Source organism: Stenella coeruleoalba (genome assembly GCF_951394435.1).
Source record: "Stenella coeruleoalba genome assembly, chromosome: 10".
Lineage (NCBI taxonomy): Eukaryota > Metazoa > Chordata > Mammalia > Artiodactyla > Delphinidae > Stenella > Stenella coeruleoalba.
In genome coordinates this window covers 70,906,381-70,923,247 of record NC_137156.1, presented here as the reverse complement: position 1 = coordinate 70,923,247, position 16,867 = coordinate 70,906,381, and the positions used below count along the sequence as shown (strand labels likewise).

General features: G+C 43.2%; 1 protein-coding gene across 1 annotated transcript in view; it reads right to left on the bottom strand.

Moving 5' to 3' along the window:
• Positions 1–16,867, bottom strand: part of CACNA2D3 (calcium voltage-gated channel auxiliary subunit alpha2delta 3) — a 787,629-nt gene that overhangs the window by 273,291 nt on the left and 497,471 nt on the right. The window contains exons 12-13 of the mRNA XM_079935575.1: positions 13,362–13,440; positions 1,821–1,954 (exon numbers count right to left, since the gene is read on the bottom strand). Coding sequence (XP_079791701.1) covers positions 1,821–1,954; positions 13,362–13,440 — 213 coding nt within the window. The remainder of the gene's footprint in view (positions 1–1,820; positions 1,955–13,361; positions 13,441–16,867) is intronic.

The following is a 16,867-nucleotide window of genomic DNA, read 5'->3' as shown; positions in this document are numbered from 1 at the left end:
CTTTTTGACTGTGCTTGATTCTTTTAGTTACAAAAGTTGGGTTTTGCTTTGTTTATATTTTAAGTAGTCAAACCTATTTTTATTTATATTGCATCTGGATTTTGGAGTCATTGTTAGAAAGCCATTCTCTGGACTCAGGTTATAGAGGAATTCACTAGATTTTGTTCTAGTGCTTATATGGTTTCATTGTTTACAATTTAGGTCTCTGATCCCCTTGGATATTTTTCTCCGGTGTGATGTGAAGAAAATACTAATTTTATCTTTTTCTAAATAGCTATCTAGTTTTCCCAAAAGCATTTATTACAAAGCCCATCCTAGCACTACTGATTTGAGATGCCACCTTTATCACAAATTAAATTTCCATATGTAGGTGAGTCTTTTTTTGGGACCTTCTACTCTACTGATCTGTCTGTTTATCCAGGTGCTAGTCCCACAGAGACTCTGTTTTATATTTTTTACATTGATGAAACAAATAAGATGACAGACCCAACTGGCTGTTCAGGGTTTGTACACAGAACCACTGGGTGCCTGGATCAGTCCATCCCTGGCTGGCTGCCCTCCTCCTCTCCTCTTCCCCAGCCTTACTCAACCACACATATGAGGAAGAGATGAAACCATCACTGTCATCGCTCTGTTATTACTGTTAGTATGGTGCCGACACAAATGGGGTGGCTTAGTTATTTCACGTCCATGATTCTAAACCAAACTGGGTCAGACTCTGAACATGATAAAAGCCCAAGGTCTCCCTGGCAACCAGAGATGGCTCTTTAGCTTAACACCCATTTCCACTCAGGGTGATTTCTCCTGGGGACGGGCTACCCCTTCCTGACCAGTCTGTATTTCCATGGTCCCACTGTGTACTTTAAGGCTGTGTGTGTGGGGGTGCAGGCTGCTTTGCTGTCCCCCAAGATGGGTTCCCACATGCTGCTCCTGCCCTGTATCTGCCTGCAGCTGCCAGAAGAGCAGCAGGGATGAGCGAGCTCGTGGAGAGAAAAGCTGGCCCATGGCAGCCGTTGAGATCACTCTGGAGGATGGCTGGTCTGGGTTACAGCGATTAATGTGATGTTAATCCCGACACAAATGATGGGAGGGGGCCCTCTGAGAACATTTACAATCAATAAACGAAAAATGCCACTCCCATCAGATTCATTATGACTATGAAAAATCACCCAGCAATTACACAAGAAACCTGGCCATTGAGCCATTATTTGACGATTGGCAACACTCCTCCTTTTAAGCTAATTCGGCACCAGAATCTTTTTTCCTTGGAATTTGGCTTTAGAATGAGCCCATGGCCAGAGGTGCAACAACAATCAGTGCCTATATAACCACCACTGAAGCATTTTCTCACTTGTTCAAGGGAAGAAAAGGCAGCTGTGGCCTCTACGGTGGCTCCAATTCACTGTCAGAGCTGAAGGTGGTCCCACCCTCCCAAGTTGAGACCCAAGATTCATCCCCAGGACTGGACCTCTCTGATGATGGCAAGGACCGAATCTAACACACCTGTCATCATTGCCACACTGACAGAATTTGTACACTTGTGAGAAGGAAAAAAAGGTAGAGAAGACAGAAACCAAAAGTGAGTTTTCTGTGCTGACGAGACACCTTCCAGAAGAACTTGTTACATTCTCTGATATTAGGAGTTGTCACCAACCTTGCTTGCTAAGAGATCAACGCAAATCATACAAATATGGAAGATGTCAGTGAACCCCGTTACTGAGAAGGAATGCTACAACCACCATCTTCTGGAATAAACCCAGGGAAACTCTCCCATGGTAGGAGGAACCCTCAGGTTCTCTCCTGGGGCCCTGGGGACTCACAGTGCTGTCGATGTACGCTTCAGTCCACACCACGTCGTGCTCCTGGTCAATGACTTTGGGCCGGCTGAGTACATGGAGGTATTCCATGACATTTTCCTGCACATCAGCCAAGGTGGAGATCTGGGTGAAAAATCCTGCCAAGGGAGAACAACGTTAAGTAAAGACAGGAACAACTACAACTGGGGAGCAGACCTACGCTATGCCTTCTTAGCCTCTAGCTAATTTCTTTCTTCCCTTTTCCTTTTTAAACATTATGTCTCCTCTCTACCATCACCCACTTAATGAGCAATGTGTTCATGTTAGAAAACAGAGTCAAGCAAAAAGAATAAAATGAAGATCAACCACAAACCCACCTCCCAGAAGAAGCCCCTGTTAATCCTTTGGAGAATCTCTCCCCAGATGTTTTCTATACATATACATATAGACCTTCTCTGGTAGATATGGGAGTCCTCTCTACATGCCATTTTGTAAACCCCCCCCCTTTTTTTCCTTTTAGTGTATTTATTTCCAATGGGAAAACTAAAAAGCACAAAATTTAAAGGCTGTCCTATTTTTATAACTACAATAGTTATAATTTTTTCTTTTTTAAAAAATTTTTATTGGCATATAGTTGATTTACAATGTTGTGCTAGTTTCAGGTGTACAGCAAAGTCAATCAGTTATACATATACATATATCCACTCTTTTTTAGATTCTTTTCCCATATAGGTCATTACAGAGTATTGAGTAGAGTTCCCTGTGCTATTTTATATATAAATATTGTGTATATGTGTAAATATTGTGTATATATAAAAGTTGTGTGTATATGTCAATCCCAATCTCCCAACTTATCCCTCCCCCCTATAATTAATTTTTGAGTGCTTAATAAGGGGCACAAAATTTGCTAAACACCTGATAAGCTTTGCCTCATTTATTCCTGACAACATGATGAAGTGGGCATAACTTGCCCACTTTACAGATAAGATGACTGAGGCAGACCGAGCATATGTGTTTTGGCCGTGTTCTCACCGGTAACAAGTGGCAAATACAGAAGGTGAAACCAGGCTTAAGTATCTTAATCTATGCCTTTTGCTTCTACAGAATTTTGCTCTTTGTGTGTTTAAGGCAGAAACTCCAGCTCAAACCCTCATGTAGTTACCAGACCTGCCATTTGAATATGCTGGGTAGACATGGTTTCTCAGTAACATAAAAAGTTCTAAACATGCTATCATCTTGTGGGTGGAGAGGCCATTTTGATCTCGAGTTTAGGTACTGCTATGCTCCTCTTCAGCTTGGGGTTGGCTTTGCTGGGAGTCAGGAGATGTTAGAAGAGAAGGGCTGAACTGAGCACAGGTCTGGATCCCCAGGAGGGGGCCCTTCATTCAAACATTTATGGAAGGCTTTCTTGGTGCCTACCACTGGAGGAGCAGGAGTTAACTAGATGAGCATGACCCCTGCTTCCTGGGAGGTCTGAGTAAGCTGACAACTATAAAATAGCACAGTCAACATTATAGAGAAACACACAGCATGGACAGCCAATCACTTGGCTACCCCGAAGAAGGGTCAGTACAGCTGAACCCTGAAGGATGAGGACCAGTTAGCTAGAGGAAGGGGGGTTAAAGACTATGTCCGGCAAAGCAAGGAATGTAAGTAAAGGCCCAAGGTCAGAGTTAGACCCATTCTAGGAACTGAAAAAAACTCAGAATGGCTGGAGTAAAAAGCTCAGGGAGAGTGAGTAGAAGTAGGGTGCTGTAAGATCAGAGGAATTAGCAGAGGGACTATCATATAAGACCTTGGGAAAGAGTTTAGACTTTATCCTACAGGCAACTAGTCATGGAAGCATTTTAAGCAGGGGGACACTGGATGGACACAGATTCATGTTTCCTCCCCATGCCTCTAAATAAGGACCTTTATAACTAAGTTGATGCCACCTCCTACTTGCCAACAAATGAGAGAGGATATGTGTGCCTCTGAAGCCAGATCCATCACAGCACTTGCTGTAGTGTTTATAGAACCTCTTAGTGTTTAATACAGGGCTCAGGGTAAAGAAATGCCAGCCCTTTTGTTGTCCAGAAAGGACCAGGACCCTCCCAGGGCATTTCCAAACAAAAGCCAGCTGGTTTTAATTTGTTGTACCAACCCCAAACCAGGTTGGCACCATGTGGCTTCTGGCTTCCTGGTGACAGCTCTGCACAGTGCTAATTAACACGCACTGTCACTCCCGTCCACTCCACCCTCCTGGCCAGGGCCGGAGCCTCGCCCATCCCAGTAGAAACTGAGCCCAAAAGACCTGTGAGACCCTGCTCTAGCTCAGGGCTCTGGAGCAGGGCCCATGTGTACCTTGGCACTCCCTCAGAGGTCAGGCACTACAGTTACGGATGCCCATCTGGGTCACTGCTCACGCAAGGCTTCCAGGTGGCTCCTCTTAGAGGCACAGTGGGAAAAAGAAGTTTTAAAGAAGATTGCTGGATGACAGCAAGCATCATAGTTATAATCCCTCCACAAACCACGACTACAATCAGTGTTTGAATAAGAAAGAAAACATTTCAGCTCTTCTCTAGTAGGTAAAAATTTGTCTCTGCATGAAGGGTCTTAGAGAGACAAACATGACAGAGGACAAACCAAGAGAGGTGTTGCCATGTTGATAAGAAGAGGAGAGAACTCCATGGTTCTGGACCGTGAGGATACCTGGGTAAGCAATTCACAGTATAGCAGCATTCCTACTGTGGGTTCCTGTACCAAATGTGCAGTAAACACAGCCTCTCTTGGGAGGAGTTTTTCTTGGTTGTCCGTGTTTTCATTCTAATCCTCAAAGCCAACAGTAAAAATCCCTGATTTGGGTTTTCCAAAATAGGGCCAACAGAAGGGAGGGAATAAATAGAAGGAGGGGGATGGGAGAGACAGATCCTCAGCATTGAGGGAGAGTGGGAAGGAAAAACAATCACACATTTGGAAGGGGATGGAGCTGAGGGATCATCCTCACTTGGCCTTGCTATCATAATCAAAGTTACGAAAAGTTACAAAAAGCTGGCTACAGACCTATAGCCAACAGTATACCTGACACCTCCATAAGGATGACTAACAGTGTTCTCAGACTGAACCCGTCCAAAGCCAACTCCTGATTTCCCTGGCCAGACCTATTCCTCCCGCATTGGGTCTTTCCCACCTCAGCAAATGACGCCACTGCCCAACTGGGCCAACCACTTAAGAATTATCCTTGATAGCCATCATTTCCTCACCCCACCCCATAGCTAATCCACCAGCATGTTCTTCTGGCCCTATCTCTAAAATATGTCTCAAGTCCAATCCCACATTTCCACTGCTCCCACCCTACTCCAGACTCCACTGTCTCTCCCCCAGGGTATAGCAACAACCACCCCCGCCCCACAAATCCCCCTCCTTGTTATCTAGACTCCTGACAGCAGTCAAAGGAAAGTATAAAGCAGACCATCTAAAGTATAAAGCAGACCATCATCTCCCTGCCTAAAATCCTGAAACAGCTTCTATTTAATTAGAATAAAATCCAAATTTCTTACCTGACCTCTAAGACTCTCCCTCACTAGGCCCCCGCCTACCTGGATGGACTCATCCCCTTCCATCCTCCCACCAAGTTGATCCACCTGACCCTCCCCAGGCGCTTGCACCTACTGTACCCTCTGCCTGGCACACCATTTATCCAGTTTTCTACGGATGGCTTCTTGGGATCATTCAGGGGTTAGCTGTCTGAACCCATTTCCTCTTGCTTCACCTTGCTTTCACTTTCTTCTGAAGATTCATCAATGCTGAATTCTGATTTACTTGTTTACTTTGTTCTTGCCAATGGAATATTGGCTCCAGGAAATGTCACAAAAAGCTGGTGCCTGTCTTGTCCAGAGAGATATTCCCAGAACCAGCACATGGCTCTGTGAGAGCCATTACTGAAGCAAGGACATTCACCAAAGTCTTACTGTGATTCACACTGTCGCTCTACACTTGGGTAACACAACAGCTCAACATGTGTGTGTGCTCGTTGTATAGGGAGGAAACAGAAACAACAGTGTTTAGTAATTTGTCCTGGGTCAATTTGAATACAGATTCATTTGATTCCAAAACCTTTGCTCTTAACCACTGAAGACACTGCCTCTTCCTGTAATGGGAAAGGACAGCATGGCAGCTGCTCAGAGCATGGACAGCATGGTCCTCCTCTGTAAGGACACCCCTAATGGGCTGTTTGAATCTCTGTGGCTGGGAAAGTTTGAGGCTGGGGTGGGGAAATATGTGGTTGCCCTATGAGGTTCCTGGCAAATGCACAGTAGTTAGCACCAAAGGTCTACTCAAAACCCATACCACAGTTCTAACTTATATTTCAATATATAGACCATAAATGCAGATGAATAAAAGGTAAGAAAAGCTAGAATTACAAAGATAATATTAATAATGTACACTGCAAAGCTTAATGCAAATCATGCAAATCAGATCATCTAACCCCAACCCATTAAATCGTAAAACTTATCTGAAAGAGTCTCTTTTTGTTTTTAAATGTTATTCATATAAGTTTTAGTTAACAAATGTACCTTTTGATGGATAACAGGAAGTCGCTGAGGGCTGGACTCTTTGCCTGTAACCATAGATGCTTCCCTCCTTCTCCCTCTGCATCCTTTGAACTGGCCACTTTCCCCCCGGCCTTCCCTCACCTCTTTTTATTTATTTTAAATTCTAGCTCTTGAATGTTTATTCTCTTCTTTAATGTGCCTTTTTGGACTTCATATATCATGTTAGAAAATAGAATCAGCAATCTTTTGGTAATTATCAAGGAGTAATTAATGCTGAAATTAGCCACCTATTATAAATGATCTGATCATTTTTCTCCATAACATCAATTTATTTACCTATTCCCTTACAGAGCCTCCTGTGAACTCTGAGTTACAACTACTCAGTGTGATAAACCACATGCAGCCTGGTGCTTTGTATTTCTGATATTTTCCTACCCTTACTTAGAGATTTCTTAAGAGTCCCTTGTCTAAGAGGTGCCTCTGCATGAGATGCTCCATCAGTACATCATTCAACACTCCACTTTGCAATGACACCAGATCTGAGGGACCCCGGAGTCTGCTCCTCAGTGGGAGACCATGGCTGTCTACCTCACCGGTAAGGTCTGGGTAAGGTCCTCGTTCTACTTTTGGTGTGATGGGCACTGCACCCTTGAGTCTTTTCAAAGACTCTTTTTCCCTCTGACATAAGGCAGGCTGAAAACAAGAAAGCCAGTGATCAGGTCCCAGTCTTCCCAAGGCAATAAGGTAGGCAGTGATGTTGCTGGTCACGCACTGGGGCATAGTGGCCATATTGCCATTCTACAGTGGCAATAATTGTTTCAATGTATTTAAAATGGTTTGCTGCTTTGCCTCATTAGAGCTGGTTGCCTCAAGACCTGGTGTGCATCCCCTTATGGAACAACAGTGTTCTTGGAAGACCCTCACAATATTCTGTCCCATCTTCGTCCTCCCCATCAACATCACACACTACTGAAAATCACTTTTTTTCTATAAAAAAATGAACCATTGATAAACAACTTTCTACCTCCACATCTCTTTGGACCATTACAAAGAACGAGTAAGAGGTCTATTGGGCCCTGAGAGCTGAAGGGCACATGTCCGATGAGTTGGAAAGAGAAGACCAAAGAGAGAATGGCCACTAGCGCAGGGAGCCCAAGGGCCTCAGTGGGCACGTGCCACCTGGAGAAGGGGGCTCGCAAATGTGAAGCTATCAGAATCAGCCAGAACCTCTGACTTAGGAGCAAGTCTTTTTGTGTGTGAATAATATTACATTTTTCTTTTTTTTTTAACATCTTTATTAGAGTATAATTGCTTTACAATGGTGTGTTAGTCTCTGCTTCATAACAAAGTGAATCAGCCACACACATACATACATCCCCATATCTCCTCCCTCCCGCATCTCCTTCCCACCCTCCCTATCCCACCCCTCCAGGCGGTCACAAAGCACCAAGCTGATCTCCCTGCGCCACGTGGCTGCTTCCCACCAGCCATCTACCCTACACCTGGTAGTATATATAGGTCCATGTCACCCTCTCACTTTGTCCCAGCCCACCCTTCCCCCTCCCCGTGTCCTCAAGTCTATAATATTATATTTTAAATTTCAAATTTCATGCTAGAAAAAATAATTTAAAGTAGGGGTCCCCAATCCCTGGGGACCGCGGCTACCGGTCCTTGGCCTGTTAGGAACCAGGCCGAACAGCAGGAGGTGAGCAGCGGGCAGGCTAGTGAAGCTTCATCTGCCGCTCCTTATCGCTCCCCATTGCTCTCTTCACCGCCTGAACCATCCCCCCATTGCTCGTGTTACCGCCTGAACCATCCTCCCCCATCCAGTCCGTGGAAAAATTGTCTTCCATGAAACTGGTCCCTGGTGCCAAAAAGGCTGGGGACCTCTAGTTTAAAGGATCACACTGTGGAGCTAGGAATGCTGGCTTGCCGGCAGCTCTATCGCTGTGCCCCATTCCACCCTGCCTCGTCTCCTCGGAGAGCCTTAATATCTCCATTTGTAAAATGTCAGAAACTGGACCACATGCCTACACAAGCTGAAGCAGGACAATTTCTGGAACACACAGGCTGGTTATAAATCCCAGCTCCAGTCTTTATTAGCTATAGACCATTAAAGTCCTTTCTCAACATCTAGATTCCTTTTCCTAGATTCTCTCAAATAATGGGAAATAGTCCTCTATGAACCATGACTTTCTTCTCCCCAAAGAGAAGCAACCTCACATCCTGGTGAAGAGTTAGGCTCAGACTTTGGAACAACTGGGCCTGATTCCTGGCTCTGCCACCTGCTAGTTGGTAACCTGGGGCGAGCTGCTAGTCTCTTTGAGTCTCAGTTTCCTTCTCATGCACTTCATACAGCTTTAAGGAGGGTCAAAAGAGATAACACATAAAAGTACTTTGCACTTTACCTGGCACTTAGTAAGAAGTTTGTCATCCTTAGTTGCTATTAACAATAGTAGCACCATGTTCATCTTCACAACTATTACCCTTTCCACTCAAATTCTCAAGTTCTATGGAATCTACACAAAGAATGTATACAACTTAAGTCTCCATTAATGGATAAATGGATTAAAAAGTTACAGTGTATACACACACACGCACACAGAAATATTATTCAGCATGAGAAACAAGGAAATCCTGCCATTTGCAAAAACATGTATGGACCTTGAGTACATCTTGCTAAATAAGATAAGCCAGACAGAGAAAGACAAATACTGTATGATATCACTGGTATGTGGAATCTAGAAAAGTGAAAATCATAGCAACAGAGTCTAAAGAGGCTTACCAGGGGCTGGGGGTTGGGGAATTGGTTGAAGAGTACAAAAAAAGAATTATACAAAGGTATCTGAATAACTGTCATTTTTGCCTTCTTCCACCTTTTCTGAAACAGCAAAAAATTTTAATTGCCAGTTTTTCCCTACTCCAAACAACCATTCTGGCCTCATAAATTTGACACTTGGAAAGGTATAGTGAGGTTAAGAGATTTCTAGTGGGAAAAGGCTATGGGTCTGAACTTCCAAGGAGGGCTCAGGCCGCCAGTTCTCTTTCAAACAAGGAGAGAATGACCATTAGCCTATCAACGAGGGACAGGCTGAGTAGATAAACAAGACAGACTCACGTGGCGTTTCCATTCGATCTAATGATGACAGATAAGTTGAGAACCAAATACAGAGACCCTTCTTCATTTGCACAGCTGGAAAATACTCCATTCACCATGATTTTTGAAGGAGAATCAGGCAGTGCTTATTTAAAAGCTTGGCACACTGAACATTACAGAAGGTCATCAAGGCTTTATGGAGTATCTGGGCTAGTTGGCCCCTCTTTTCAGTTTTCCCAGTTCACTTGTTTAACCAATAGTGTGAATGCAGAATTTTAAGTTCCATAAGCCATTCTACAGTGGCAATAATTGTTTTAATGTATTTAAAATGGTTTGCTGCTTTGCCTCATTAGGGCTGGTTGCCTCAAGATAGGACCTAGTTATGCATAAAATGAGACAAACCAATGAGCTCCAGGCCTCTCTGGATTTTGCTAGTGGACTGGAGGAGGCAGAGAACTCCTGTGAGGGCATGAATATTCCCAGACATCCATTTACAGGGGGCAGTGCCAGAGGTCCACTGACTGAGAACTGTCTCCATGGCTACCATACTTCCAAACAAGAAGTTTCACATGGATAGCAGGTCCTTGACCACTGACCCAGGGACAATGAGCTGGTCCTGACAACTCCTGCTCCTCCCTAGGGTCACTCTGGTCAGTCAGCCAACAGGCTTCTCCCTGGGCTTCCCTGGGTCTGCTCTGGTCCCCGAATGCTAATGCTTCATTTCACTGAAGAACTTGGCTGAGTCAGGGCAAAAATATGTAAGGAGGGGGGCGGGCCCTCCCTGGACCTCATGTCACTTGAGATGAAAAATGTTATGCTGCCTCCATACTATAACAATCTGAGAGTATAAACAATGATTTAATTAATGACCATAGAAGAATACTTGCTCACCGACGTTACGCTGGTCTAAACCCCATAACTGACGCAACATGAAGCCGATGTTTATATGGGCACAGATGACTGGAACCTGACATTTTGATGGCAACTGCTACTTTGAAGAGTGGCAAACAATGACATTTTATTCCCAAGGCCCTTTAGAAGAGAAGCAGAGGAGGAAGGTGAAACTATTGTGAGGGACTGACTCTGGCAGGGAAGGAAACAACTGGATTTGGACAGGAAGAGAAGGAGAATCACTGAGGAATCCAGCGGCCGGGCCAGCTAAGCAGCTACTATTACCTCCTTGAATTTTCCAAGTTGCTGCGCTCAGAACTTATAAATCTAAAGGGCTATATTCTATGGCCAGGCCCCGAAATACTCTGAGTTGACTAAATTGTCTTCAAAAGGATTCTTCAAAGGTTCTTATAAACAATGACTAAAACTAAATTATGGTGTAATATTAGTTGATTAAGACAAGACTTCAATTTGAGTAATTTTCATCAGCTGGACACAGACAGTGGTAAAAACAATAACCCATGACTAAATGCATACTCGCTGATGGGAAGAATTGCAGTCTGATGTGGCAGGAGTAACATGAAAACTTTTAAAAATTAAAAAATGGAAAGGAACTCTTTCTTTCAAGACCACAGAATCAAGGAAAAAATTGAGAAAGTGTAGCTCACTCAAATGTCAGTGAAGTTCCAAAAAGTATCTCAATGGTCTGTTTTCTCAGAGGCAACCTAGGATCCATTCAGCCTCCATCTCCTCATGCCTACTTTCCTTCTATATTTCCTCTTCAAATGAAGCCAAATGCATTACTCTGAGACAATGAGAATTACTGATACCTTTGAGTGAGGTGAGCCAGCCAATAAACTAAAATAATTGCAGAACATGTTATTTTAGAGCTTCAAGGAAATGTTCAAACCTTTCATGCAGTTCTCCATTTTTAGATGAGGAAATTGAGACTTGCTTCAAAGATTTCTCCAAGTAGAAGCAGATAATAAAACACAATGCCAAGCAAAGGGAAAGTGAGGCAGAGGTTTACTTGCTTGGCTAGGCACCTTTTCCCTGAGAACTTCCCATGTCCATCCACCTGCAGAGCACATATATTTTTCTTTGTGGCCTTACCTCTGCCTACATGCAATTCCGCAGGGGAAGACCTGTCCCAAGCTGGGTGCCAGAATCATTTTTTGGATAAGATATAAACTCTCCTCTCTCCACAATAGGTGTTGTGTGGATAGATGGGTATGCACAGCGTGAGGTAGCTATTTTTGACATGCACATGCCCTAGCAGAGAAGGTCTATCTACAGAGAAGAAGAATGCCATGGAATGTAGAAAGAAACCAAGAAGGAAAAGAAAAACAAAAACACAGCCCCTGGTCCCTCATGAGACATAAGCTTCCCTTCCCACTCTGGGTTCTGACTCACTCTCCTCTCTCTCCAAAACACTCTTCTTTTTAATTTCAGGGAGCAACTTTGGTTGCTTGCAACTAAAATAACTTTGTCTTAAGTCACCAAAACTAAAGCTGAGACCTGCCAACCCTTCCCTGAGTCCTCTTTCCTCCACTAACATACATATATTGGAACTTTTATAAAGGACGGCATAACAGGCAATGTAGAAATAGACCACCTACATCCACCAATACCAATTTACTGTGCAACAGGACATATCTTCATTTATTAGTATTTATAGTCAATTTGCTCATTTTTCAAACCTTAAAGAAGCAGCCACTCTACATAGAGCAGGAGGTTGGGCTGAGTGCTCAAGAGGAAATCAGAGTGACAGGCTACTCTCAGGGACTGTATAGCTTCAGAGCAGAGATAAGACATAACCACAGATCAATATAACACTAGGAAATCATATGGGCCATTTCTGTGCCAGGCACTAAGCTGCCAGCTTTACCTGCACGGCCTCATTCATGCTCACAGCATCTGACTGGGGCAGGTATCATCACTATCTCTGTTCTGTAGGTGATATAACTCAGACCCAGGTAGGTATGGTAACATCCACCACCGTGACTGGTGTTTGGTAGAGGCTGGATTTGAACTCAAGGAGTTTGGGTTAAGACTCAAGGAATCTAGAATATACCACCTATTTTCCTCCTTTGCTTTGCCTTCTTGGTTGTGTGTAGACTGAAAAGAAGCCCTTCATAAGACTGGAGGCCCTGTTCCTTCCCTCCCTGTGCCTTCCCTAAAGCATTGTTTCCAACACACATCAGGGCCTGTCAATGTAGAAAATTAACCTGTGAAAGTAGAAAAGCTAACAATTATTGAGCACTTACTAGGTCTCAGCACTGAACTAGGCACCTAATCTGTATCATTTCATTTTTTAACCCTATATTCAATAAAAATCAAAAAGAAAAGCTATTATCACCCTCTCCACTTTGAAGATTAGAACACTGAAGCAGGTTAAAGTTAACTAAGTTAATTAGTTATGTAGGTTAAGTTATGCTATGGGAACATATCAAACTGGAAATCTCACTGGCTTAACACAAAGGTTTATCACACAGACTATATATCCATCATGGGCTGGCAGATGGCAGAAGACAGGGTGAGCGGAAAGGCATCTGCTCCATGCGGCCACTCAGGTACCCAGGCTATTTCATCTATTCCATCATGTAGCTTCAGAGTTCATAGGAGCAGAAAAGAATAGATACCACCAAACCAGCTCTTAAATGCTTTAGCCCATAAATGACCCAGGTTGGTTTTGCTTAAAGCCTGTTGGCCAGAACCAGTGCAAGGGGCTGGGAATGGTGAGTGAGCACATGGATATTTGGTGCGTGGTGAATGGCTCTGCCATAGTAATTCTTCCAAGGTTACTCAGTTACTAAGCAATAGAGTGGAGAGGCTTAACCACTCCACTTGACTATGTCCTCAAAGTTTATAAACACATTTTGGGAGAAGTTGTTACAAGTCAGTCATAATCATTTAGAAACATCCAGACCTTATCTTAGAATTCATAGCCTTCTGATAGAACGCTCCACTTTCTCGTGACTGTCTCTGTTTCTACACATCCACGGAGAAGTTATTCAGAACTGAACCCATCGGGAGACCTACCTTTATTGGCACAGGCCATCCACTTGAGATTGTCTGCAAAAGCAGCCTCTCTTCCAATGAGGTACGTGAAGATGCGAACCTGAGAGGAAGAGGAACACACGGATCAATGGTTTTCAGTTTTCACCCTCCTGCCCAGACCACAAGCATGGCTCACACACATGTGATTTACCTGCTTAATGCCCCATGCTTCCCATCTTCAGAAACATATTTAAGACATCTGAAGTAAAGTCAGCTAGAAATATACGCAAAACTGGGGCCTTTGATCTTTTAACCCATATGGCACTGGTGGTGTTTGTTTTTCGGTGTGTAACTCGCGACAGAGGAGAATAACTTGAAACGGGAGACTGGCAGCATCGTGGGCCTGGGTTTGCTACAGTTTGCTACACATATATGGACAAAGATCATCCAGGTCTGGACCAAATTGGCAACCATTGTCCTCATCCACACAGAAGTACAGAGTGTGCTCTTCTTGGGAATCAAAACACCACTGAAAGAACTTCAGCATGCCCCCCACCCACCCAATGGTAAGAACAGGCTGCAGACACTCTCTTACTGTCTGTGGTGGTAATTAATTGGGATGAGAGGCACAGCCTATAGCCAGGAGACCAAAGGGAACCCTCTCTAGCCTTCCTAAACTTTGGCTCCTAAAGAGCAGAGAACACATATAAAACCTTGGATCTCTCACTTTCTATTGCCTTCTCAAATCTCTATTATGAGGCCAGAATTCTTTGAAATAAAGTACAACCCACCTCCCAGAGTTGTACTTGAGGGTTAGATGGAAGAAAAACAAGAAATTAAAAGGGTTAAAATCCTTTGGTTCACATTTTAAATGGCATGTGGGTCAATACCACACAGTCCAAACAAAATTCTTCTGGCAGGTGAAATCAGTCCTTCAGCCACCAATTTATGACTGAGTTAAATGCAGACATGGTATTAGATGAATTACATTCAACATGTGGCCCCAAAGTCTTTCCAGCTGATGTCTCCTCCACTCAGCCAGACTGGGTCAAGCACCCCTACGGTTCCTTCAGAGACATTATTGCAGCTGTTGTTAACTAGTATCTTGTGTGGTTATACCTGTGAGGTTGATCTCCACTAGACCATCCACCTGACAAGGGAAAGGATGGCTGTGCTTTGATGGGGCACAGTGCTTGGAATATTACAACTCAGTAAATGAATGGATAAAAATGTAAATGCACATAGCTGACTGAAAATTAAGATTTTGCTTTAGTTATGAGTAACCTCTTAACTGAGACATATAACTGGAAGACTATAGTTCTTACGTGATGGTTTATTTCCAATGTTTAAATATATATTATCATTGTATAGCCTTAGTCTGTCCTCATTTGTGTTGAGTAAGGCAGTTATTTCATCCATCAACAGCTCCTGCAAGGGGGCTTCTGGGGCAGATGAGCAGACACAGAGGCCTTTGCTTTGCCTCTCTCATTCCCCCAGCTCTTTTCCACACTATTCCCACCGGAATCACATTGGGAGGAGGGATTTTTTTTTTTTTTTTAATTGGGAGATTCTGACTCTCTTGGGGGAAAAAAAAATAGAAGATGCAACCTCATAGGCCCAAAGTGGTCACCACTGACCTTCCTACACAGAGCTGTCCCCTGTTCACTTTTCCTGCCTGGCCACCGTTAGCTTTTAGCTCAAAATGTCTGACTAATAAAAACCTGCACAAAGCAAGTTCTTAACGAAGCAGAAAGCATAAAAGATAGCTCTTAGGAAGTGAATCTGTGAGTCTATCTTTGCAGGCAAAGAGGAAAAGACCTGACGCAAAGCAGCCTATCTGTTCTGAGCAAAGATACCTGCAGGTGCCAAACCTCCTCTGCCATCCAGGTGAAGAACCTGAGGACAAACTGAGTTCTCTCTTGGAGGCATAGTTAAAACCCCAGAACAATGCTGTGAACCATTCATGAAAACTTAACACAGTTTCTGATTTTAAAATATGGCAACCCATTTGGAAAACCAGTAGGATTGCACCAAACTTCAGACTAGACATGATTACACAGGAATAATGTGCTAACAATAACCACAATCATGCAAACCAGCACCACGACCCCCTCCACCAGCACCGCTGCCCCTACTGCCAACACTACTGTGGCTTCTCCAGTCAGCACCATCCCCTGGGTCAGGTATGTGCAAAGACATTTATAGCATTATACTCATTTTGTTGGTTTGTATTTTATTTTATTGCTTATGAAAGAAAATCAGAATCATGTTAAATATTTCCATTTATGTGCAGCCCTTGGCTCCCAGTGAATTGGCCCCCTTATTTGAGTAGAAATGGCGTGGAAATGACTCGTTGCCTCTCTGCATATAAAATAAACATAATCAAACAATACTGGGTTCATGCCCTGGATTTCTCACAATAATGCCTTTCAACTGGCAACAAAATGAAGGGACTTCACTCCAAAATAAATATTCTGGAGATCCATTTAACAACAGGATTTTATATCTGTAATTTTTTCAGACTCAGTAATTCTACCTCTAGGTATTTATCTATAGCCAGGATAACAAATAAAATGTCTATGGGGGCCAAGCAGGTCTAACAGAGATGACATGAAGTCACAGATGTATGGAGAATTGTAGAGTGCATATATTCTTAAAGCCCTATAATTCGGTTTTAGACATTTTCACAAATACACAAATATGTAAAAAACAAGGACCTTCACCTTTATTCTTTGTAATGGTTAAAACCTGTTAAATTCCAAGCTTCTCTTGATAGCTGATTGGCTAAAAAACTCATGGGACATTCATGTAGTGGAATACCATGCAGCTATGTACTCATGAGAAAGACATCCATTATAACTTGGCAAGGGGGAAAGCAAATTGTGGGATATTGTGTACCTATATTGTGTATTCTATAAATAGAATTCTATTTTTTTCTAAAAGCCCCTTTTAGAAAAAGGGGCTTACACTTTTTACTCTGTAAACTTCTATATCCTTTGAATGTTTTTACAAATGAACAAATATTGCTTTAATAATTAAAGATCATTTTAAATGAAAAGAAAGTAACGACACTGCTACTTCCTGAACCATTCTCCATGGACATAGGAAAAGTAAATGTACCAGTGAAAATCAAATAGGAGAAGAGATGACCTGTGGAAATTAAGTTCTGGCCTTGCATCTTGTAGGGTGGGCTGCCTTACTCCACTGCTCAATGAAATGAGTGCAAAACTTCTATGAGTAATAGAGTCAAACTGTTCCTCATTTCCATCTCTAACAGATTCTGTAAACTTTTGGATTTTATGTCCAATAATTGGAGATTTCTTCCCTAAGAAGCTCCATCAAACAAACTTTGACAAGTCTGCCTAGAGCCCAACTAATTTTACTATATGGCAAGCCTCCTTAGCAGAGACAGATGGGGATGGTTCTGAAAGCCAGGTTCATAGCACAGATGACAGGGAAGGGGCCATGGCACAGTTCAGACCAGGGCAGTCATCAGGACACACCGAAACTCCCCAGAAAGCCAGGCTTTTGTGCTCATCATCCACAGG